Raw genomic sequence first — 26,332 nt, 5'->3', positions numbered from 1 at the left:
TGTCTGTGCCTTTGTGAATACAGACATGTTGAGGGTTTAGCGCTGGATTAACGTTCATTCTGATAAAACGGATCTCCTCTCACCGTTCTGCTGGTAATCCATGGTCCTCCTAATCCCCTCTGCTGCCCCTTCCTGCTGATGAGCTCAGGGGCCTCGGTGGGATTCAAGTACACATTCCCGGCTCTTCGTCACTCTTCGTCTTACGCTCCTCTACGCATTTCTGCTATTTCTGACCCTCTGTAATTCATCGAAGAGGTTGGATGGGATTGTGAGGACATCTTTGTAGTGCTGACCTGACGATATTGATAAAGCAGTGGGGGACTTTGGTGATCGCAGGAGTCTCCAGAGGTGGTTCACTGGCTCTATAGCTATCACCTATGAATCCCATCTATGAAGAAGACCGACTGATCCGTGTGTTTTGAAGAGGCGAAGCCACTGGGTTGCAGCGTGTGGACTCCAACTTATTCAGTCAGTCTTTGGCTCCTGCAGTATAGCCGGGTAGCTAACACTGGCTAGCCATCAGTCTGCAGATATCAGGCTGATGCAATGTCGTTGACACAAACAGCAGGAGCAGATGTGTGCAGGCCTCTCTGCTGTATCTATTGCAGGGCTGATTATTAAATGAACTGGATGTCTGTGCTGTGGGCTGCTTACTGCAGTTGGAGCCTCTCGCACTCAGTCTTTAACTGTGTGGTTTAACCTGTACTTCTGTTTATGCTTAATGAGCTTCAGATGGTACAAATCTTTTATTATTCTTGAGCAGCTGTCATGTTTTAGTCTTACTGCTCATCTTGAAGGGGGAAATAATTAAAGTGAATCATTCCCAAGCTTGAAGAAGAAAAAAAAAAATCCAATGTTGTGCTTTTGCTGTATTGCCTAGCCCTGCTCGAGTATTGTGGTACAGGAGGCCTCTTCTTCGTCCTGTTTCTACCTTGTCATTGTCGCTTTCTGAAAACGACAGAAGATAAATAAACCCACACTACGCAGCAAAATGCTGCATGACCTGCTGTCAGTCACTGATTGGACAGTCTTTCTGACAGTTTGTGGCCAGATGATGGATTTAATATTAGTCCCGTATTCTTGGCAATCGACCAAGACCCACATCTTGGGGCCGCCTCAGTCTGATCTAGATCTAGTCCACAGCAGTGTTCGATTAACAGCTTTTACACCAGACTAAATGAACCAATCTAAATGAGGAAACACAGCACAGCAGAGTTTGTTTAAAGTGTGAAAGCATCGTTAGTTGTAATGCGGCTTTACCGTGATTTTTGTCACTCAGCTGAAATGTCAGCTGCTATTTTAGAAACTGAAAAAATGCTCCACCTGATATTTGATCCGGCTTTATTAGTATAATAACAGCATTTCAAAGTTGTACATCATTATTTGACTATTTGTGTGATTGCTTTAATAAGGATTAGAGGAGGCATCTTAATTACAGTACATCAACTATGCAACTATAAAGGAGTTCTTGCAGCCTGTATTTCTGGGGAAAATCAAGTAGATTTCTCAGTATTCAGCCAACTCATCATGTCATACAGTGCAAATCCTCCGCCTCAACATGCCGTATCATACTGCCTCATCTACAGTACAGTCACAAGGTTATAAATAGCTGTATAAAAACAGCTAAAACATTTTTATTACTCTTAAGACTTAATGCTAAAATGATAACAGTCATATTGTATAGAAAATCATTCAACAGAACAAATTGTGAATTAATGGAGTAATCTTATCTGTGAAGCTTTTACTGAGACAAAGTAGAGCAGGTAATAATCAGAAAAAAGCTGGTTTAAATAAACAAAACAGTGCTTAAGTATCTTCTTTTTTTTTTCTTCTACATTTCAGGTGAACAAAGCAAAATCATTTTCTTCTGTTCTAAAAACAATCTTTCCAAAACGGAAAAAAACACCTGCATCTTCAATATCTTTGTCATGAAGAAATCCAAATATTTCTTCCTCATAGCAGTGATTACATCAGTTTGTCTGTACAGTCGATCTCACTGCTGTCACAAAATCGTTCTGGGACAGAAGAAAAATGTACAGTATGACAGGTATTTCAGATTATCATCATCGTTCATTGGCGCCATTTGCTTCAGCCAACAGGGCAGCTCCTGGAGTTTTAACTATACAAATATACATACATCTCCACCCAGACCATATTTATTCACTGTCTGGGGTCAACAACAGTATATTATAAAATAGTACAGGTAATAAAAATGTGGTTATATTATCCTTTTATATTACACTTGCTTTTGACCTCCAACGCAAATAAACAAGGTGGGAAACCAAGGCCATAGTACTAGTTTATTAGATGCTTTCACTTTAGCAAGGCAATCATCAGGCACAACCACAACTATAATTCATTTGCAGGTGCTGGCCAGGTAACAATAATCTGCACTAAAAGAAGAAAAGAAAAATACCCACACTCTGCCTACTTGTTCCCAGTTCCTTTGTGCAACATGGACATATCAATGTTTCAAACAGGAATGGTTTTCACTGTGAACGCGCTAAATTTACTAAACATGCTTGAATATAAAGTGCATTAAATTAGTTATCTTTCACATTACAAACAGATGGTTTGTACATTAAAGTACTTCTTCTCGTGCATTCCCTTCCTTTGCTTCCCCGCTAGTGGCAGAGGTTGACTCATAGCCTGAAGTTGCGCAGGTTTTCTGACACAATAGAATTGATTTCCACAGCTAATCAGCATCTGGTTCAGAGATGGCGCTTACCTGTGGCAGAAAATAAAATGTAAAAACAATACAAAACTGAACAAGACAGAATTTACTTACTTTGGATATTCGGTTTATTCACCTGCAAAGAACTTGTAGTAATGTTCTATTGATGCCTCTCGTCTGATCCACTCTCTCTCCAACAATTCCTTCATGTTCAGAGAGACGGATCCTGCATCATCTTCACTTTGTCGTTTGTCTTCTTCCTCTGCTTTGAAATCTTTGAGCCTCTGCTTGTCTTCACTAACTGGTTAGAAAATACAATAATCATGTTAGTTATTTAAAGGATGAAACCTACTGAAAATACTTCTGGAAAATATTCTAAAGCATGTCTTTTTGTTTCGATCAGTTTAATGCAGCTTTGTCCAGGTAAAGGGCTGCGTAGAACTAGACTGGGTGCACTAGAGGGGAATGTCACGTAAACCACTGATGAAAAACTTATTTCAATAGGCTACCAAGTTAATTGAATTTTTACTAGTTTTGTTTCAATACTGATCTTTCCCACTGCATCCATTTTGATTTGTCATAGTAGAAAAAAAACAGGTGTAGATAAGTTATTACGACTTTCAATTTAGGAACTAAGAGACTTAAAAGTTTACAGCCTGCCAAGCGCTATTACTGTGTGATGGTCTGTGTACAGTGATGAAGCTTCCAAATTAGTCAAATCATCATCATTTAGGGGGAAGCCATAGTAAAAGACGTACATTATATAACATGACGAGGTTAGACATTGTATATGGCTGGACCATGGACATTAAAGGGCTGGCCCTGCTGTTGTGGGCCAACCTAAAGTACACAGCCCAAAAATGGTCCCATGCCAGGAAATTTCAATAATGGAAAATTCTACAAATATAGTATTTTTGTATGATGTTGATGATTTGAGATGCATACAGTCCAGGTGGACAATAAAGTTTCTTCTATTTAATTCTGGTCTATTACAAATACTGTTGTGTCAGTGCATTTGGATACTTACAGTTCATTGGTAAATCCATACTGTCGTCTCCTTTTAACGTACAGTGTTCTTCCCAGTTCTTGCGATCCCATTTGATGTTAAGTTGTTCTGTGATCTCTTTGGCTGTGTTCTCATCTTTGTTTTTAGTTGGTTCATCACTTTTCTCTTCTTGTTGTGGATCATCTGTTTCACTGAGGTGCAAAGAATAGTTTCCTGCCACCATCTCCTCCATCTTCTCCAGCAGCTCTGTTACCTGATCACCAGCTTCGCTCGTGTTGTCAAGGACATGATACCTCTTTCCACATTTCTCAATCAGCCCACGGAGAGGCTTTCCTTCACTTTCAATGTGTTGCTCTATAGATTTGTTTCCCAAAGTGTCCCCAGATGTGAACAGCACTATTACATGTCTCCACACTCTCTGTCCAAGTAGCTTCATGTTGTCCTCTGTGACTCTTTTTTGTTCATCAGTAAATGATGTGTCGGGCGGCACCACCAGCAGAATGACATTTGGTGATGGCGAGCACAGAGACACCCCTTCTAAAATCTCAGACTTAACAACTTCAGGGATAAATGACGCTGGGAAGAATTTCCACCATCCAGGAGTGTCCACCACCATGACCTCTCTTCCAGCCACCTCGCCACTTTGCTTTAAAGCTTTCATCGTTCTCTCACCAGTGTGAAACACTTCACTTCTTAAAATCCTGTTGCCAGCGGCACTCTTCCCAGAAAACACCCACCCGACCATCAAGATTCTCAGGCTGGGTTTTGGCTCTGTGTAAGAAAACAGTTAAATCTGGTTAATTTAAGGGACAATTCTTGGTTATTACAACTCGGGTATGATTTTTGTAACTTTTGAAAATTTATAACAAAAAGAAACTAAGCTTAAAAGGTGAAAATGTGGTTGAAATCTCTGAAAACCTTGAAGTGGACCTTTTTGAGATTAAATCATTCTTGTAAAGTGTGATGGATGTTTACAACAGACATTTGGGTGATAATTTACTGTTTGCCTTTGATTTTCCAAATAGATTTGTTAGCAATGTTGTAGCTGCTGTTTTATTGCCATTACAATGTTATTACCAAAAGGAATGATGGCTTAAAGACAAATTCAACTGACCACTCAGGAGCCTTCTGAGCCTTTGCCTTTGTTCTTGTGTCTGCAGACGCAACTCCTCAGCTTTTTTGTCCACTTCCTTCCTCCTCTCTTCAACAGTTTGTATCAGCCTGCTCTCAACTTCATAACAACTGTTTTCTGCCACCATGGTGTCAAGCTTCTCAAACAGCTGTCTGACGTTCGTGCTTTTGTCTGTCCCATCATCACAGAGAACATGATACCTGTTACCACAGGCCTCCAGCAGCGGCTGGAGTGGTGCCCCTTCTTTACTGATGTAATCCTCAATGGTTTCATGGACTATATCGCCTCTGTGGCTGAAGACCACTACAGTGTGATCCCACACCTTCTCACCAAAACAATACTCCAAGTGCTCCTTTGTCGCCTTCTTGTAGACATCTGTGAATGGAAGCTCAGCATTAATCACCAGCAGGAAACCATGCAGTCCAGGTGGACACAGAGTGACGCTGAGAATCGTCTCTGTCTTGAAAAGTTCTGCTGTATCACACAGCTGATATCCTCGCAGCCATCCAGGGGTTTGGACCAACGTGACTCTTCGCTCACACACTTCTCCCTCTCCCTTCTCACAGTCGAATGTTGCATCTACGGCATCAAACGCGTTTCTTCCCAGGATGATGTTTCCAACCAGATCTTTATGTGAGCCTTGTGATCCCACAATCACCACATTCAGCTCTGACAGAGTGAGACAGAGATGGTAACATGAAGGAAAAATACACTTACAGCCTGTTGATGAATCATTTCTCATTTACATTAACTCACCTTTGGCAGATGTAGCTTTCTTCATGTTTTCTGAAGAGGGAAATGAACTAATTAGGCTGCTTAATGAGTTTCATTCCCTCCGTGTTGTTGTTGACTGTGTGAGCTCAACACTGAATGTAGCTCTCACATTGTTTGTTTTTCATCATACCCACTCCCTCCTTTGTCAGTCACAGGACCAACAGCATATTTTCATGAAGAAGAGATCAGATCATTGATAAAACTTGTCATCTAGATTTCCGTGTTCCAGGTTGTGCCAGAAAGTCACACCTGTTGTTTTCATGGAACCTGTGTAGCTGTTTGTTTCCTCCAATGAAACAGTTTTTCTAACAATTTGATGTTGTAGCTGCTTAAATTCATAGTAATTTCAGAATTTACAGCCTCATCAGCAACATGTGGCTTGGTGATTGGGTGAATTCATAGTATGTATATATGTAGACGGCAGTTTGTTTAAACCAAAGTGGTCAGGTGTAAAAGTCCCTTTAGTGTCACCACCCTTCTGTGAATCCTGTCTGTCTGTCCGTCCGTCCTCCCTCCCTCTGCCAGACATTGGCTATCAAGCTCGATTTATGTGCCTCACTTCCAGCTCAGTCATAGTTATCAAGCTGGTCGTTATTTGGCTTTTACCTGCAACTTCAACATTTAGTCCTTTCTGTCTCCAGGAATCGCTGTAAACTAACCTGCCAAGCCTGCAACCAGCTCACCACCACTCACCTGCTCCTTTCAAAATAAAAAGACTTCACCTTATCCTTACCTGCTTCTACCATGTCTGCATTTGGGTCACGGCACTGTTTGTGACAAAGTTGGAACATGGTCTTTGCAAGTTTTTTTTGCCACACAGCTGAACTGTAAGCTTTTATTTTAGTATCACAAAGGAACAGGAAAACAATGCTCCACCTTTGAAATGCTGTAATAATAAAGCAGGATCAAATTGATTAAAGAAGGACTTGATGAGGATTGGAGAAGGCATCTTTATTCCAGTACATAGAATACAACAGTGCACACATGATAAAAATCCTGCATTTCCTGGGTAAATGGTTTATTCTTTAATAAAAATAGTCATATGGTATAGAAAATCATTTAACAGTATAAAACAAAAAAATCAGTGAATGTGTTTAATCTTATCTCTGAAGCTTTTCCTTTATTATGTGATACTAAAGCAAACCATTTTTCAGTCTTTTTATTTAGAGATGTGAGAGTACTTTTTTTTATTTTAGTCTGGATCTTAATTTGTCACATTAATCAGATTATGTCATTGTAACCTTTTGATTATACTTCGCAAAATTACTATCTTCTGTTCTAAAAACAATCTTTCCAAAAGTGAAAATAAAATCTGCGTCTTCAATATTTTTGTCATGAAGATTCTCATGAAAAAACCCAAATATTTCTTCTTCATAGCAGAGATTATATCAGTGCTCGTCTGTACAGATAATCTCACTGCTGTCACGAAATCATCCTGGGACAAAGTGACACACGTCAAACTGCTGTTGTCTGCAGTAGAAACAATGTACAGTGTGACAGGTATTTCAGATTTTCTTCATCCATCATTGGCGCCATTTGCTTCAGCCAACAGGGCAGGTCCTGCAGTTTTAACTGTACAAATATACATACATCTCCACCCAGACCATATTTATTCACTGTCTGGGTCAACAACAGTATATCTTAAAATAACATAGGTAATAAAATGTAGTTATACGATCCTTTATATCCATGATCCTCCTGTATTACACTTAAAAACACATGTACCTGTTTTTGATTTGGCCTCCAACACAAACATAATAGTAGTAAACTGAGGCCATAGTATTAAGGGTTGTTTTTGCTGGAGCGTCTTTGTACTAGTTCATGAGATGCTTTCACTTTAACAAGACAATCATCAGCCACAACCACAACTATAAATCATTTGCAGGTGCTGGCCAGGTAACAATGATCTGCACTAAAAGATATGGAAAATATCTGCACACTGTCATCTTGTTCCCCAGTTTCTTTCTTCAACATGATCATGACAATGTTTCAAACAGAAATGGTTTTCACTGGTTGAACTGGAAACGAGGTGTATGGGTAAAATGCTGGTTAAATGCCGTCATATGTAGCTAGTTACTCCATCAGTAATACAGGAGTGTATCATTTTACAAATACAATCTAATATTTTGTTAATATTGTCCAACTCTGAGAGGAGCGTCTTTACAGCCTAACCAGCTACAAATCATCAGTGCAGAGTAATTTCCCTCTACAATGTGTTGTAGTTTATATTTAAATGATATGAACAGAAGTGTAAGGCTTCCTGATGACAGTCCTGTGTGTACCAAACACTTTGGTTCAATGAAGTGCAGTAAATGACTTGGTGTTCTTTCACATTATAAACATGGTTTAACATGGAAGTACTTCTTGTTCAGTCTCTTCCTCTGCTTCCCTGCTGGTGGTAGAGTTTGACCCATAGCCTGAAGTTTTGATGGTTTCCCGCCATGATAGGACTTTTTCTCTTGATTCCCGCAGCTTAACAGCATCTGGTTCAGAGATGGCTCTCTCACCTGTGGCAGAAAATAAAATGTTAAAACGGAACAAGACAGAATATTTTTGCTTTTATTTTAGATATTTGATTTATTCACCTGCAAAGAACCTGTGGAAATGCTCCACTGATGCCTCTCGTCTGTTCCACTCTTTCTCCAACAATTCCTTCGTGTTCAGAGAGATGGATCCTGCATCATCTTCACTTTGTAGTTTGTCTTTTTCCTCTCCTTCGAAATCTTCAAGCCTCTGCTTGTCTTCACTAACTGGTTAGAAAATACAATAATCATGTTAGTTATACTAAGTATTAAACAAATTAAAGATATTGTATAAATATACTGCAAAGTGTGGCTTTTTACTGTTGTGTCAGTGCCTCTGGATACTTACAGTTTATTAGAAAAGGCTTACTGTCGTCTCCTTTTAACATATGGTGTTCTTCCCAGTTCTTGCGATCCCATTCATTGTTAAGTTGTTCTGTGATCTCTTTGGCTGTGTTCTCATCTTTGTTTTTAGTTGGTTCATCACTTTTCTCTTCTTGTTGTGGATCATCTTTTTCACTGAAGTAAAAAGAATAGTTTCCTGCCACCATCTCCTCCATCTTCTCCAGCAGCTCTGTTACCTGATCACCAGCTTTGCTCCTGTTGTCAAGGACATGATACCTCTTTCCACATTTCTCAATCAGCCCACGGAGAGGCTTTCCTTCACTTTCAATGTGTTGCTCTATAGTTTTGTTTCCCAAAGCATCGCCAAATGTAAACAGCAGTATTACATATCTCCACACTCTCGGTCCAAATAACTTCATGTTGTCCTCTGTGACTCTTTTTTGTTCATCGGTAAATGATGAATCAAGTGGCACCACCAGCAGAATAACATTTGGTGATGGCGAGCACAGAGGCACCCCTTTTAAAATCTCAGACTTCAAAACTTCAGGGATAAATGATGCTGGGAAGAATTTCCACCATCCAGGAGTGTCCACCACGTCGACCCCTCTTCCAGCCACCTCGCCACTTTGCTTTAAAGCTTTCATTGTTCTCTCACCAAAGTGAAAAACTTCACTTCTTAAAATCCTATTGCCAGCGGCACTCTTCCCACAAAACACCCACCCGACCATCAAGATTCTCAGGCTGGGTTTTGGCTCTGTGTAAGAAAACAGTTAAATCTGGTTAATTTAAAGGACAATTCTTGGTTATTACAACTCAGGTATGAATTTTTTAAATTTTTTTTTAAAGTTTATAACAAAAGAAAAGGTCTAATTAATGGCTGTGACTAGACTGTGAGATGTGGTTGAAAGGTCTGAAAACTTGTAAATAAACCTTTGAGATTATATCACTTCTGTAAAGTGTGATGGATGTTTACAACAGACAGTTTGGGTGATAAATTATTGTTTGCCCTTGTTTGATTTTCCAATTAGGTTTGGCTAACATGGGGGCTTAACGACCTCTTTGATTGGCTTCTTGCCATTACAGTGCCACTTAGGGGTGGGTGATCTGGCTGGTGGATCTTGATTTTATTATTTTATTATTTGATAATCTTCTGAAGCACTTTAAGTCTTGTTAGTAGATTGCAGCAATATCATTAATACCTATTTAACACATTAAAAGCCAAAGTGACTATGCATTTGCTGTAGAGCCCCCAGTCTTTGGGATGCCCTGCCTGAGGAGATCAGGCATGCTGAATTGTTGCCCCAGTTTAAAGGCGTAATGTGTAAAATCGAGCTACTTGATCCACCTCCATAGGTAGAAGCATTTCATTTCATTCTCTTTGCCCCTGACCAGTTAATCATGTTGTTGTTTTCCCCATGTTCCTTATAATTTATTATTTATATATTGTTGACAGTTAAAATTGTTTATTGGCACTGAAACAAATCATAAGTTCTCATAATACAAACAGTATGTTTTTATTTACCCTTCAAAATATGAAGGCAAGGGGATACTGCATGACACATGGGTGTCGGGCTACAGCAGCAAGAGGAAGGGATGATGACATCGTCACAAAGGCAGATTCAGAAAATAAGGTCGGTTTTTACTTACAAGATATTTGGATATCTCTGACATTAGATGGAGGTTGTAACTGTTGCAATGATAATTTTCACAGTTTGTATAATTGATCTGCTTTTATAAGACCAATTTCATTCTTTTTAATATATTTTGGTTGAATTTGTCATTTGTATATTGTTTCTTTTGAAATAAGAAATAGTGCTCTGAGTTGCTCAGGAAATTCTGTTGGACTGCTCTCTCATAAATAAGACTTTTTCTACATCGGATGATTACAATTCTTTTATCTCCAGGCTCTACTTTTTGTTTTATGGCCAATTTGCCACAAGTTCACAATTGCATGTTAATGTTAACAAGTTAAATTCATAATAAATTGAAAGAAATGTAATGATTTGTCTTTTTTTCACTGTACCATAAACATACTGATCCGTGAATTAAAAACTGAGGTATGTAGTGAAATGCAGGCAGGTTTCTCGTCACAAGGACAGACTGTAATTCCACCTCTTGACCTGCAGCTGGTGACGCTAGTTCCTGTTCTGCTCAGGGGGAGAACTGGTACATATGCCAGTATGCAGAGGCAGAGGCTGCAGAGCAGAACAAGTACTGGCGTTGCCACCTGCAGTTAGGCTAGCTGTTTAACAGTTGACAATGGTCTGGTTTGCAGCAATTCAACTGTTAGATTTAAATATCTAAATATAGCTTTAATAATGCGATCTATAAGATTCATCTGAAAAGAACATCATCGTCCACAATATAGAATCGTCGGATCGCTCAGCATTAATGCCACTACAATGTTATTATGACCAACAGGAATGATGCCAAAACTACAAAAATAAGACTAAAGAATTTTCCTTTTAACAACATTTATGAAAACAAATTCAACTGACCACTCAGGAGCCTTCTGAGCCTTTGCCTTTGTTCTTGTGTCTGCAGACGCAACTCCTCAGCTTTTTTGTCCACTTCCTTCCTCCTCTCTTCAACAGTTTGTATCAGCCTGCTCTCAACTTCATAACATCTGTTTTCTGCCACCATGGTGTCGAGCTTCTCAAACAGCTGTCTGACGTTCGTGCTGTTGTCTGTCCCATCATCACAGAGAACATGATACCTGTTACCACAGGCCTCCAGCAGCGACTGGAGTGGTGCCCCTTCTTTACTGATGTAATCCTCAATGGTTTCATGGTCTATATCGCCTCTGTGGCTGAAGACCACTACAGTGTGATCCCACACCTTCTCACCAAAGCAATACTCCAAGTGCTCCTTTGTCGCCTTCTTGTAGACATCTGTGAATGGAAGCTCAGCATTAATCACCAGCAGGAAACCATGCAGTCCAGGTGGACACAGAGTGACGCTGAGAATCGTCTCTGTCTTGAAAAGTCCTGCTGTATCACACAGCTGATATCCTCGCAGCCATCCAGGGGTTTGGACCAACGTGACTCTTCGCTCACACACTTTTCCCTCTCCCTTCTCACAGTCGAATGTTGCATCTACGGCATCAAACACGTTTCTTCCCAGGATGATGTTTCCAACCAGATCTTTATGTGAGCCTTGTGATCCCACAATCACCACATTCAGCTCTGACAGAGAGTGAGACAGAGATGGTAACATGAAGGAAAAATATACTTACAGCCTGTTGATAAATCATTTCTCATTTACATTAACTCACCTTTGGCAGATGTAGCTTTCTTCATGTTTTCTGAAGAGGGAAATGAACTAATAAGGCTGCTTGATGAGTTTCATTCCCTCCGTCTTGTTGTTGACTGTGTGAGCTCAACACTGAATGTAGCTCTCACATTGTGTTTGTTTTTCATCATACCCACTCCCTCCTTTGTCAGTCACAGGACCAACAGCATATTTTCATGAAGAAGAGATCAGATCATTGATAAAACTTGTCATCTAGATGACTTTCTGGACCAGAAAGTCACACCTGTTGTTTTCATGGAACCTGTGTTGCTGTTTGTTTCCTCCAATGAAACAGTTTTTCTAACAATTTGATATTGTAGCTGCTTAAATTCATAGTAATTTCAGAATTTACAGCCTCATCAGCAACATGTGGCTTGGTGATTGGGTGAATTCATAGTATGTATATATGTATAGGGCAGTTTGTTTAAACCAAAGCGGTCAGGTGTAAAAGTCCCTTCAGTGTCACCACCCTCCCATGAAACCTGTCTCCCCTCCCCCCTCTGCCAGACGTTGGCTATCAAGCTCGATTTATGTGCCTCACTTCCAGCTCAGTCATAGTTATCAAGCTGGTCGTTATTTGGCTTTTACGTGCAACTTCAACATTTAGTCCTTTCTGTCTACAGGAATCGCTGTAAACTAACCTGCCAAGCCTGCAACCAGCTCACCACCACTCACCTGCTCCTTTCAAAATAAAAAGACTTCACCTTATCCTTACCTGCTTCTACCATGTCTGCATTTGGGTCACGGCACTGTTTTTTGACAAAGTTGGAACATGGTCTTGGCATATTGTTTTTGCCACACAGCTGAACTGTAAGCTTTTATTTTAGTAGTACAAAGGAACAGGAAAACAATGCTCCACCTTTGAAATGCTGTAATAATAAAGCAGGATCAAATTGATCAAAGCAGGACTTGATGAGGATTGGAGAAGGCATCTTTATTCCAGTACATAGAATACAACAGTGCACACATGATACAAATCCTGCATTTCCTGGGTAAATGTCGTAGATCTCACTTCATTCTTCATACAGTGAAGTACAGACTCACAAGATCATAAATAGCAGCATAAAAATATATATATATATTTTTATTATTAAGACTTTATTCTTTAATGAAAATAGTCATATGGTATAGAAAATCATTTAACAGTATAAAACAAAAAAAATCAGTGAATGTGTTTAATCTTATCTCTGAAGCTTCTCCTTTATTATGTGATACTAAAGCAAACCATATTTCAGTCTTTTTATTTAGAGATGTGATTACTTTTTAATTTTATTTTAGTCTGGAACTTAATTTGTCACATTAATCAGATTATGTCATTGTAAGCTTTTGATTATACTTCCAAAAATGACTTTCTTCTGTTCTAAAAACAATCTTTCCAAAAGTGAAAATAAAATCTGCGTCTTCAATATTTTTGTCATGAAGATTCTCATGAAAAAACCCAAATATTTCTTCTTCATAGCAGAGATTATATCAGTGCTTGTCTGTACAGATAATCTCACTGCTGTCACGAAATCATCCTGGGACAAAGTGACACACGTCAAACTGCTGTTGTCTGCAGTAGAAACAATGTACAGTATGACAGGTATTTCAGATTTTCTTCATCCATCATTGGCGCCATTTGCCCCAGCTTCAGCCAACAGGGCAGGTCCTGGAGTTTTAACTGTACAAATATACATACATCTCCACCCAGACCATATTTATTCACTGTCTGGGGTCAACAACAGTATATCATAAAATAATATAGGTAATAAAATGTAGTTATACAATCCTTTATATCCATGATCCTCCTGTATTACACTTAAAAACACATGTACCTGTTTTTGATTTGGCCTCCAACACAAACATAATAGTAGTAAACTGAGGCCATAGTATTAAGGGTTGTTTTTGCTGGAGCGTCTTTGTACTAGTTCATGAGATGCTTTCACTTTAACAAGACAATCATCAGCCACAACCACAACTATAAATCATTTGCAGGTGCTGGCCAGGTAACAATAATCTGCACTAAAAGATATGGAAAATATCTGCACACTGTCATCTTGTTCCCCAGTTTCTTTCTTCAACATGATCATGACAATGTTTCAAACAGAAATGGTTTTCACTGGTTGAACTGGAAACGAGGTGTATGTAGCTAGTTACTCCATCAGTAATACTGCAGTGTATAATTTTTCAAATACAATCTAATATTTTGTTAATATTGTCCGACTGAGAGGAGCGTCTTTACAGCCTAACCAGCTACAAATCATCAATGCAGAGTAACTTCCCTCTACAATGTGTTGTAGTTTGTATTTAAATGGTTTGAACACAAGTGTAAAGCTTCCTGATGACAGTCCTGTGTGTACCAAACACTTTGGTTCAATGAAGTGCAGTAAATGACTTGGTGTTCTTTCACATTATAAACATGGTTTTAACATGGAAGTACTTCTTGTTCAGTCTCTTCCTCTGCTTCCCTGCTGGTGGTAGAGTTTGACCCATAGCCTGAAGTTTTGATGGTTTCCCGCCATGATAGGACTTTTTCTCTTGATTCCCGCAGCTTAACAGCATCTGGTTCAGAGATGGCTCTCTCACCTGTGGCAGAAAATAAAATGTTAAAACGATACAAAACTGAACAAGACAGAATTTATTTGCTTTTACTTTAGATATTTGATATATTCACCTGCAAAGAACATGTGGATATGTTCCACTGCTGCCTCTCGTCTGATCCACTCTTTCTCCATCAATCTCTTAATCATGTTCAGAGAGACGGATCCTGCATCATCTTCACTTTGTAGTTTGTCTTCTTCCTCTCCTTCAAAATCTTTGAGCCTCTGCTTGTCTTCACTAACTGGTTAGAAAATACAATAATCATGTTAGTTATACTAAGGATAAAATAAATTAAAGATACTGTAGAAATATACTGCAAAGTGTGGCTTTTTACTGTTGTGTCAGTGCCTCTGGATGCTTACAGTTCATTAGGAAACTCATACTGTCGTCTCCTTTTAACGTACAGTGTTCTTCCCAGTTCTTGCGATCCCATTCAATGTTAAGTTGTTCTGTGATCTCTTTGGCTGTGCTCTCATCTTTGTTTTTAGTTGGTTCATCACTTTTCTCTTGTTGTTGTGGATCATCTGTTTCATTGAGGTACAAAGAACAGTTTCCTGCCACCATCTCCTCCATCTTCTCCAGCAGCTCTGTTACCTGATCATCAGCTTTGCTCCTGTTGTCAAGGACATGATACCTCTTTCCACATTTCTCAATCAGCCCACGGAGAGGCTTTCCTTCACTTTCAATGTGTTGCTCTATAGTTTTGTTTCCCAAAGTGTCCCCAGATGTAAACGGCAGTATTACATGTCTCCACACTCTCTGTCCAAGTAGCCTCATGTTGTCCTCTGTGACTCTTTTTTGTTCATCAGTAAATGATGTGTCAGGCGGCACCACCAGCAGAACGACATTTGGTGATGGCGAGCACAGAGACACCCCTTCTAAAATCTCAGACTTCACAATCTGAGGGGTGTACGTCGCTGGGAAGAATTTCCACCATCCAGGAGTGTCCACGATGACGACCTCTCTTCCAGCCACCTCGCCACTTTGCTTTAAAGCTTTCATTGTTCTCTCACCAGACTGAAACTGTTTGCTTCTTAAAATCCTGTTGCCAGCGGCACTCTTCCCAGAAAACACCCACCCGACCATCAAGATTCTCAGACTGGGTTTTGGCTCTGTGTAAGAAAACAGTTTTTAGAAATCTGGTTAATTTAAAGGACAATTCTTGCTGAGTATGATTTTTGTAATTTTTTAAAATTTATAACAAAACAATCTAAGCTTAACAGGTCTGCTAAGTGACTGAAATGTGGTTGAAAGCTCTGAAAAAGTGGACCTTTTGAGATTAAATCATTCTTGTAAAGTGTGATGGATGTTTACAACAGACATTTTAGGTGGTAATTTACTGTTTGCCTTTCCAAATAAATTTGTTTACAATGTTGTAGCTGCTGTTTTATTGCCATTACAATGTTATTACCAAAAGGAATGATGGCTAAAAGACAGATATTTTCTTTTTAACAAACATTCATGAAAACATTCAACTGACCACTCAGGAGCCTTCTGAGCCTTTGCCTTTCTTGTTGTGTCTGCAGACGCAACTCCTCAGCTTTTTTGTCCACCTCCTTCCTCCTCTCTTCAACAGTTTGTATCAGCCTGCTCTCAACTTCATAACAACTGTTTTCTGCCACCATGGTGTCGAGCTTCTCAAACAGCTGTCTGACGTTCGTGCTGTTGTCTGTCCCATCATCACAGAGAACATGATACCTGTTACCACAGGCCTCCAGCAGCGACTGGAGTGGTGCCCCTTCTTTACTGATGTAATCCTCAATGGTTTCATGGTCCATATCGCCTCTGTGGCTGAAGACCACTACAGTGTGATCCCACACCTTCTCACCAAAACAATACTCCAAGTGCTCCTTTGTCGTCTTCTTGTAGACATCTGTGAATGGAAGCTCAGCATTAATCACCAGCAGGAAACCATGCAGTCCAGGTGGACACAGAGTGACGCTGAGAATCGTCTCTGTCTTGAAAAGTCCTGCTGTATCACACAGCTGATATCCTCGCAGCCATCCAGGGGTTTGGACCAACGTGACTCTTCGCTCACACACTTCTCCCTCTCCCTTCTCACAGTCGAATGTTGCATCTACGGCATCAAACGCGTTTCTTCCCAGGATGATGTTTCCAACCAGATCTTTATGTGAGCCTTGTGATCCCACAATCACCACATTCAGCTCTGACAGAGAGTGAGACAGAGATGGTAACATGAAGGAAAAATACACTTACAGCCTGTTGATGAATCATTTCTCATTTACATTAACTCACCTTTGGCAGATGTAGCTTTCTTCATGTTTTCTGAAGAGGGAAATTAACTAATTAGGCTTCTTAATGAGTTTCATTCCCTCCGTCTTGTTGTTGACTGTGTGTTTGTTTTTCATCATACCCACTCCCTCCTTTGTCAGTCACAGGACCAACAGCATATTTTCATGAAGAAGAGATCAGATCATTGATAAAACTTATCAGCTTGTCATCTAGTTGACTTTCTGCACCAGAAAGTCACACCTGTTGTTTTCATGGAACCCATGTTGCTGTTTGTTTCCTCCAATGAAACAGTTTTTCTAACAATTTGATGTTGTAGCTGCTTAAATTCATAGTAATTTCAGAATTTACAGCCTCATCAGCAACATGTGGCTTGGTGATTGGGTGAATTCACAGTATGTTTATATGTAGACGGCAGTTTGTTTAAACCAAAGTGATCAGGTGTAAAAGTCCCTTTAGTGTCACCACCCTTCTGTGAAACCTGTTTGTTATTATTTCTCTCTCTCTCTGGCTTCACACCTCATCAATATGTTGCTTGTGTGAATGGGTGGCCTTATAGTATGTATACATGTAAATCTGCACCAACCTTCATATATGTTATATTTTCCATTTAACCTATTACTGCTGTTGATTATTTTTGTGTCATTAGGTTAATTAGTGTTTGGTCTTATTTCATTGTTGCACAGTCTGTGCAACAGTGACCATAAATAAAGCATATTTTAATCTTCAAACTGAGAGGTTGTGTGGACATGCATGGAGGAGATCACATTATTCTATCTGTTAGCCGTTGTTTCTCAGAAACTGAGACGTGCTGGTATGCTGCTGAACTGGTTGTTCTGGATCGATTCCAGGTCCCAAAGCAGCTTCCTCGTGTCAAGCTCTACCTGCTGCCTCTGCCAGCTCCTTCACATAACCACATTAATAGCAACACACCCGACCGACCAGCTACAGTTTGATTTCATTATAAATACTCAGTTATATTGTCTTGATCAACAACGTGTGAGCACTGTAAATGTTTTTAATATCTTTTACATCTACTACCAGTGTGCCAGAAAGAGGGCGCTGAGTTCTTGCCAGCGTGACCATAAAGCCCTATAATTCAATTTCATCTGTCCTTATTATTTATGTTAATCCTGCTCCCTGGAGTGCGTTGCTTACTTGGAACATCAGAAATCTACAATGGCTGCTTAATGAAAACCCTTATAAAGTGCTGGTTGGAAATGGGCAGTTTTCCATTAGCATCATTTGTACAATACTTTGATCAGATCGCTGTTCTTATAACTTGAATGACAAACCTCTCAGAGGGTTAAATGTTGACAAATGACAGTATGTTTTATGTAATCACCCGCAGCATTATTCACTGGTTACCTTGGGAAAGCACCTTTTTGACATAGTGGCTAATCTTGGGGGTGTTGGCATTTCATAGGGAGAAACGAGGAACCCCACACACTCAATGAAGAGTGCTCCTTAAGCACATTCATGCACAACACTGGTGATGATGAGATGTCACAGTGGGCTTACTTCACTGACTGGCTGGCTGGCTTGTCACTGTAGTGAGCAGGGATTTGGTTTTGTTGATACCTGACCTTCTTTCTGAGGCCGTCCCGACCTGCTGACGGCGGACGGCCTTCATCCTTCTGGAACAGACGCTGATACTTTAGGAATACAGACGGCCGCTGAAGTCCGGTCTGACATTCGGGACTTGACGCTCACCAAGCAAGTCTGTCGGATTTAAAGGTGGTGCAGTTTTGGAGTCCACTGGCATAGTTGATCCTCATAGTGCAGACTATGAGTGACAGCCCAGTCTATAATGTTGAGATTATCTCCCTCCCCCACCATCTAATTATCACCCTTCTACTTGTGGTGGTGAAGTGTTCCACAAAACACCTGATAAAATCCCTCAAATAAAATTCCTTAGATAATCGCCATTGTATGAGCTCACTGCTGCGCGCACAGGCACCACATTGATCATCTTTATGCCTTAAACTTCAATTAGTGGCTTATTCTTTGATTACTCCAGGTCTGGTATTTGTTACCATTCTCCTGTTGGCGGGTCTGTCTCAGTCTCAATACTACGTACAGTAAAGTCACTGTAAACTTCCTGATAACCACTGCAGCGCTCTAATCCTCTGCTTATTTATTCCCTTAAGCACATGAGCGTCCAGGCTGTGTGCCTATCTCTCTCTCTCTCTATCCCCCTATTTTCTCCTCCCTCCCTCCTCTCTTTTCATTCAGGCTCTCTGTGCTGGACCATTGGCCTCTCTGGGACCTCTCTCCCTCTCCCCTGGCAGTCGGTGCCTCATTCCAGATGTTTTGGATCTGGATCTTCGTCCTCCAGAAGTCCCAGCCTCCTCCTCGTCGCTCCCTTGCTCTCCGTGTTTGTTTGCTTCTCCTGCACGTGTGAATGATGTGGTTTTGTGTCGTCTGTACTCTTTCCAGTTCTTCATGGTGGAGAGGAGGTCGTGTGGCTCAGGTCCTATCTGCAGGCAGCACCTGGAAGTTGCTTGATGTCCACCCAGATCATATTCTTCAATAATGCTGCCAACCCGATTGTCCAAAACGTAAATATTACATTGCTTTATTCTGTACAATGTAGTTGACTTGACCAGCCTTGACTATATATATATTATAATTTTAAGCATTTATGAATGGACGGTACTCGACAACCATCATAACTTCTCCATGAAGATACAGTTTATATTATCACGGCTGTGTTTTATTATATTGTCATTCATCAACTGTTTACACACCAGCCTCCAGTTATAGGTGTCCATAGGAGGAACTATAGTTGTTCACAAATACAATAAGAAAAACGTAGATGTGTTTATTAACTACATTGTGTGTAAACTATTACTAAATGTTTATGTACTGCTTGTAAATGTAAAACAGGGGAACTTAAAACTGTCACACAGAACCAGTATTTTATTACATTTTAGGAGTATCTACAGGATGTTAGGAAATGAGGAAATGTGATATCACAAAAAATATTTGAATAAGCCTTTACTTTATTTAGCTGTTTATTATAAAATCAAACTGATGAGCCAAAATGCACAGAGTTTAGTTTTCAACAGCTAGTTTTACTCTTCGAACGCTGGACTGTTGGTTTCTCTGTCATTTCAATCCACTTGCTGCTGCTGCTCCTAAAGTTACTGGTGGGGTTTTTACATTGTTACATGCGTAAATTGAAAATCAATTCAATTATCTTATAATCAAATTTTTGGCTCCGAGATAATTAAATGTGGGTATTTCAGTATATTTTTGTTGTCTTTACCCCTTGCCTCTTTGGCCGACAGCTGCGTGCGTCAACTTTTAAAACTTGGACTATCAGGTGCAATTGATTAGAGAACAAATTGCATTTAGCAGCAAAAAAACTAACAAGAAAACCCCCCTTGGGAAATTCCTTTGTACTTCCTGGAACCTGAAGGGGAAGTTGCTATTGTTTTGTCCCTGAAACAGAAGCTATTCTGTTTTTAGTTTGTTTGGCTTTTGGGGAAACATGATACGTGTTTTGTGTGTTCCTTTACATCATCTCTCCTGTCACAGGTGTTTTCATATGACTCCAGTAGGGAAGAGATATTTACATAGACCATGTCTAGATATACCACGTAATGTGTGCTCCAGAACTGTCACAGCATATATAGATTACTGCTGCGGCCTCATTTCACTTTGTGTCTTCTAGCATATTTTGTCACAATATGTACAGTCAGTATGTAGGAATTCTTCAGTTCGGGGGTTTTAGCAATATAATATATATTCAGTACCTGGTGGCTATGTTTGAAGTCCTCAGCTCTTAAAGCCACAATGATCTTTAATGTGATTAAAGCATCTTTTAAATTATTCTAACAGAAGTCTTTGTAGCTGGTGAAAAGGTCTGGTAGTTGCTTTCAACCCTTTTCTCTCTGTCCCCAGGTCAGATCTTTAGTGTGTGAGGGGAGGGAACATTTTTTGGTCTTTTTTGATACTACTACTGGAAGGTGATAAAGTCCTGAATTTTTTTTCAAATTTAACAGGGTTCTGTAGACGGTAATCACTGCCAGTACATGTCGCGCTAGACTACCAGCATAGCTTTTTAGATGAAGACGTGGTTCCTTCAGAGGAAGATATGGAAAGTGGCTTTCACCTGAACACTGCGTACTGCACTGTGCCATCCCTCATGTGGACAGTCGCTGTGCGTTTACGTTGGGAGGACCACGACAGAGCTAACATGGCTATGGACTATAGACTGGTCTATTCCAATAATGTTAGCTAATTAAAGGCTTACGCACAAAATAAGCTCTTAACATGGAGTGTAGTGTAGAGAAGTGTTTGACAGTGTACTGATCCTGGAAACAAATTCAATAAATCTTCATTCATTAAGTATTTTTTCGATGTACCTCTCTGGTCCTAGCCTTTTAGCCTGGTTGCTACATCCTATCTCCATTTGCAGAGAGTATGACTGCTGACCCCACATGTCATTTCTGGGAAATCTGTGTCCCACAGCCTGACCTGCTGTTCCACACCCAGATTTTCTAAATGTCAGTTACATCTGCTCTCTGAAATGACACTAACCTCAGCTGTCACATAAAAAAATGAACACATTTAACTGTAGTCCACCTCTGTATGTTGTGTAGCCCTCCTACTCAACTCTAATTTGTTACAGAATTGTCATGGCATACCTCTTTACACCTGATAACACTTTTAGCATGGGAGGTGAATTGGTAGGAGGATACTAAAATATTGAATTTGGGATGTGTCTACTTTAACAAAAACATATGACTCTGACTAGGGTGCAGAGAGGGCTGGTTAGCTTGATTTTATAGCTATACTGTTTATGTGAGCTTACAAACTCCCATGCATACCTTTAAGACACCATAGCCCTTACCTATCAGACATGAATAAACATTAAACCCACAACATATAATGCAGCAGCATAATATATTTATTGACACAAAAATATAAACCGGCAATCACCCTTTTGAAATGTCCTGGTGACTCTTAAAATAAAATGAAATAAAATATCCAGGGTTTTGTAAACTCAGTTATGGCACCATATCGTTGGCGCGCATGTTGGAGCTCATTTGAATCCTCAAGAAAAGTATTTTCATTGTACTCACGGATCCTTGGAAACTCAGAAACTGTTGGCAGCAGTTCGCTCAAACCCTCTGTCCAGCGACGAGACGTGAGATGAGATGGAGAAACCAGTCGTGGAGCCCGGTCCGTATAAACACACACAGTCCTGAGCGCCCTCTACAGCAGCAGCATGCGTGGAAGCAGCAGGGAGGCAGCCCAAATAAACAAAGAAAAAACACATGAGATGTTCAAGGACTATTCAGAACAGAGGACATTTCAGTACTTTCCCAGATAAAATATCAAATATAAATTCGTCCATATTAATGCAAACTTATTTCACACCAGCAGTAATTTAACAGACAATATTTCAACATATGCTGCATATTTATCAACTGAAACACATATTTAAAGAAACAAAATGTAATCAAATGTAGCAGGGCACTACAGTTGTCCTCCTCTGAATCAGAAAAACAAGACCAAGCCATCTCAGCGCTGTCCCGAGTTCGCTGATCCATGACCCCGTTAGTGTAAAAAAGAGCGTGCTGTCCTTTTCAATGGAGGAAAGAAACTGTTGCTCAAGGGAGCAATTTGATAGATCCTATATAGAACAAGGAGAAAGGGCTCTTGTTACTTCTTGGAAAATAAAGAGATAAAACCAGAGATATGAGTCATGTCTTAGCCCTAAATCCACACATGAATTGCTTGTATGCTCCTTTGGATGCACACATGCAAAAAGCTACTGATGCAGCCAGGCTACGGGTTTACTTTAATAGATTTTGAAGGATGCCTTTTTTTCATGTACCTTTTCAGTTTGCTGGTAGTTGATGCAGTGATGCGTTTCCCCCAAGGCCTCCTGCATTTCCTGAGCGGCGAGATGCAGCTGGTGAAATTTTAATTCAATGGAAAAAAAAAAGAAAAAAAATTGAACTTTGAATCCAGGCCTCAGAGACGCTATGCTTTTTCCAAAAGGCCTCCACATAACCCGCATTGAAACACTGGCTGTACAACAACATATCTAGAAGAAGACCATCACTTGACATCATGATTTTTTGGCTTAATTATGTCGGACAGAAATGGCTAATTGCCCCCTGTGGTCTTCCCTCCTTTGCACACTGACATTAAAGCTTCCTTTCCTCATCCGATGGCTCTTGGAGAAAATCCGACGAGAGCATCCACTTAAAATTTTTGGCAGCACCTTTTGCCTCATCATGCTGAATTAAGGGCAACTTTTGGGTTGCCTTGTCTCAGGCAAGTGTTGCAGGGCTCCAGCATGGATACGTCTGTGGGCTTTCAGCCTTCACCCTGGCCAGATGTTTAGCAAATCCCAGTTGTTTATGCTGGAATTGATTATTTCTGCATTAGTTAAAATATTTGTTCTGTTTGTTTGCAATTTACTGTGTTACAATTTATTTTTTCTGAGTGGTGCTTAAGAGAATCATTTGGCTTTTTAGGTTGACACATTCATTGACATATACAACAACAACAAACAAACAAACATGTCTGCAATATCCAGGACACATCAGCTTGCCTGACCTGAAAGTTGAGTCACTGCATTTGAAACTAATGATCGTTTATTCTCAACTCTGAGCTGCTGCGTGGATGACGTAGGACCCTGGGATGAAAAACAACCTTATTTAACCTGAACAGGAATCCGTAAGATGGAGGAAGGAAGTACGAGGGAGGGGGGAGGGGGGGGGGGGTCAAGCCACACAGAGTGGTATTGTTTTGGCGTTAGCATTACTGGTTTTGTTTGTATAATGCTACTGTTGTGTAAATTTTGATCCTCTTAATATCAGCCAGAGCTCCCTCATCACAGGACCAGTTATTTTGTGGATTTTGCAGCTGCCAGAGGGTCGTGTAGATTGCGAATACACACCCACACACACGTACATGCGCACGGACACACACACACACACACACACACACACACACACACACACACACACACACCATTGCACGTAAAATCAAAATACACAACATCCATGCAGGAAGGATGTTTGTTTGTTAGAGAGTTCAGTGAGGAGGGAAGAAGATGGAAGTTAAACATTTAAACGTGTGTGTGTGTGTGTGTGTGTGTGTGTGTGTGTGTGTGTGTGTGTGTGTGTGGACAAGTGGTGGAGATTTTATGGAGTAGTAAGGTGCTATGAGAGAGGCAGACAAGCAGAAAGCCTTCATGTACCCAGGGACCAAACCTGGAAGAAGTGGTAGATGCTCTTTGCACACACCGTTCTGTGACTCACCTTTGATCTAGCCAATCACGTTTCTCTACAGAACCAAAAAAAAAAAACTAAATTCCCACCAGATTAAAGCCACTGTCTCCTAGAATTTCCTCATATCAGCACCCGGCATTCCAGAGGTTGGGTAAACTTGATTGGGTTTAAGGGAGTTGAAGAGGCAGTTTTGCCGTAGCATTAAACAGCATTAGAGAGCATTGGGAACATATTATTATTGAAAACTGAAGGCTGCGGAATAGGGCGTTATATAAACAGTAAAATAGGTTATGGGGGCAAGGGTTAGTTTGCCTCGGTGTGCAAAAAACAAATTCAAGCCCAAAGGCAAACAGAGTGATGGAGTAAGGAGAATGAAAGGAGGTTAGGGAAACAAGGATGCTACATCAAAAAAGAGGCATCATAAGACCTTGCACTTTCCTCTGGAAGAAGAAAAACTGGAAGATGGTCATGCTTAAATTCCTCAGCATCATTCTTCTTCTGTTGACAATCGACCATTATTCTAAAAGGCTCTCCAGCGTTGTGTTCGTCCACAGGGTAGAGCGCTCTAAGCTAAATGTCACCCTGGATCTGTAGCGATGAAAGGCGTGCTTTATTGTTCACCAGGGAGCAGTTCGAGTCACATCCGAATATGTTCCTGGTACAGGTCTCGCTCTCTCTTCCTCTCTAGTAAATCAGCAAACACGCTGTAGTCGCTCCAGAAATCATGGGACAGAGACAGTAGTGTAGTTATGCACAAATATAGTTCATCTGTGAGCTCTATCGGTGCGTTGTCTGTGACTCTGGCATACAGCTTTACAGCTATACATTCATACACAAATTAATAAACATTAACATTAAAAAAAAAGATTTTCTTATATGACGGCGAGAAATGTGTTTTGGTGTTGTCTGTATGTCCCATCCTCGTGAACATGATGTCTCAGAAACGCCTAGAGGGAATTTTCCTCAAATTTGTTGTGGTCAAAGGTCAAAAGTCAAGATCTGGGTGACCTAACAAAACATGTGTTAGGACTCTTTCTCAGATTAAATCGAAGGCAACTGGACTTGTATTTGTCTGTGGATGACGTTTCGCCTCTTATCCAAGCGGCTTCATCAGTTCTTATGTATTGGTCTCTCTAGTCCGCACTGGTCTGACCAAGAAAGTGGAGTAGGACCCAGGTATTTAACCTCTTGTGGGTGGGTCCACCAAGGTACCTGTGAAAGTACTGGTTTCACCTGACCATTGTTGTGGTCTCATGTGGACGACCGTCGTTAGTTGACGGGGTTATAATCAATATTTTTCTACAACCAATCGAAAACAGGTTATCACCCAGTCCTGCAGATCCTTTCAGCTCTGCAGCAAGCGCTTTGCAGTCTTTAAGCTCACTGTTTTGGTTTTTCTGACCCACATTTTTGCTGTTGCGCTTCACTGTTGCTGCTGTCTGTCATTTTTATCCGCAGCAGGAACTGTTTTAAGTGAAATAGCTCAACCCGCCCAACGCCAAATTGCATCTAAAGAGTGTGATATTTCCATCAGGATTTACCTCAAATGAGGTTGTTCTGTATCTGCTGGATGTGTACAAAAGAAATTCAATTCTAGTTGTCAACCTGGGTTGTATTGTCATATTTGTGGCTATTCTGACTTTTGAAGGGGGAAATATATATATATATATATATATATATATATATATATATATCATGGCAAGCCTAAAGTCTTCCTAATGAACTAAAATTGTACATATATCTTCCATGAAGTTTGTTTCTGGGTCTGCTACTTTTGCCAACTGCATATGGATTCTATTTGTGCTAGCTCTTTGGTTAGCCAACTAGCAGACTACTGATACACCAATTTATCTGCCATCTACCATGATTGATAGTCCCTTTAAGTCTTCCTGTTTCTGTTAATACATCCCTCCATTTTTTGTCTGTATTCTTACATCCTCACCTTCTGCCTTTCCTTTCTTTAGGATTACAACCCTGCATACAGTACACCCAGTGACTCTGTGACCAAATCAACCTCAGAAATAAATCCTTCCATTATCTATCCATTTCTCCTATGCCTCTTTGGTCTTTACAGAGCAGCATGTTCCCCACTCAAAATCCAAAGCTCCTCTTTGCACAAATAAAACACGCTCCATTTGTCTGTACCTCTCTGCAATATAATAAATATAGATTTTATGTTATTATGCAAATGCAGAAGATGTGAGCAAGATTTCTGCAAGATGAAAAGGGGACAAAAATAAAAAGACTGTAAATAGAGAACACAAGCCACGCAGGTTCCTGTGTGATTCAAACTAAAGGGTGAATCCTTGTGTTAACCAATTATTGCTTCATGGTGTTGTTCATGTTCACCACTTAAAGGAAAAATTAAAATAGGAAGTGAATGGAAAGAGGTATTGATATGTGAGAGAAACACTGCTCCACTGATTTCTTAAAGATAAATAAACAACGAACAATGGCCATTTCTATGTATGCACACACGCATAGACCTACTGACACACT

At 40.2% G+C, this 26,332-nt stretch overlaps 3 protein-coding genes across 4 annotated transcripts; all 3 read right to left on the bottom strand.

Annotated features, from left to right (window-relative positions):
• Positions 1-1,324: 1,324 nt before the first annotated feature.
• On the bottom strand, positions 1,325-5,737 carry LOC130162476 (GTPase IMAP family member 8-like). 2 transcript variants are annotated; one of them, XM_056366219.1, is made up of 5 exons: positions 5,569-5,737; positions 4,795-5,481; positions 3,702-4,451; positions 2,811-2,975; positions 1,325-2,015 (listed from the first exon to the last, which is right to left on the bottom strand). In XM_056366219.1, exons 1-5 carry the CDS (start codon positions 5,591-5,593, stop codon positions 1,966-1,968), a joined length of 1,677 nt encoding a protein of 558 aa, XP_056222194.1. In that variant the 5' UTR covers positions 5,594-5,737; the 3' UTR covers positions 1,325-1,965. The 2 variants fall into 2 exon arrangements, with proteins under 2 accessions (XP_056222194.1, XP_056222195.1); XM_056366220.1 differs by having other exon boundaries at positions 1,325-2,728; positions 5,569-5,735.
• Positions 5,738-6,516: 779 nt separating this feature from the next.
• Positions 6,517-11,832, bottom strand: LOC130162475 (GTPase IMAP family member 8-like). Its single transcript, XM_056366218.1, has 5 exons — positions 11,728-11,832; positions 10,952-11,638; positions 8,458-9,207; positions 8,172-8,336; positions 6,517-8,093 (listed from the first exon to the last, which is right to left on the bottom strand). Exons 1-5 carry the CDS (start codon positions 11,750-11,752, stop codon positions 7,933-7,935), a joined length of 1,788 nt encoding a protein of 595 aa, XP_056222193.1. The 5' UTR covers positions 11,753-11,832; the 3' UTR covers positions 6,517-7,932.
• An 810-nt stretch (positions 11,833-12,642) lies between these two features.
• Positions 12,643-21,785, bottom strand: LOC130162480 (GTPase IMAP family member 8-like). The gene is made up of 6 exons (XM_056366222.1): positions 21,668-21,785; positions 16,581-16,610; positions 15,805-16,491; positions 14,687-15,436; positions 14,398-14,565; positions 12,643-14,309 (listed from the first exon to the last, which is right to left on the bottom strand). The coding sequence occupies exons 2-6, from the start codon at positions 16,603-16,605 to the stop codon at positions 14,149-14,151; spliced, it is 1,791 nt and encodes a 596-aa protein (XP_056222197.1). The 5' UTR covers positions 16,606-16,610; positions 21,668-21,785; the 3' UTR covers positions 12,643-14,148.
• Positions 21,786-26,332: the final 4,547 nt, after the last annotated feature.

Source organism: Seriola aureovittata, chromosome 21, assembly GCF_021018895.1.
Source record: "Seriola aureovittata isolate HTS-2021-v1 ecotype China chromosome 21, ASM2101889v1, whole genome shotgun sequence".
Taxonomy (NCBI): domain Eukaryota; kingdom Metazoa; phylum Chordata; class Actinopteri; order Carangiformes; family Carangidae; genus Seriola; species Seriola aureovittata.
The sequence above is the reverse complement of the archived record's forward strand: the minus strand, read 5'-3'. Positions and strand labels throughout refer to the sequence as shown.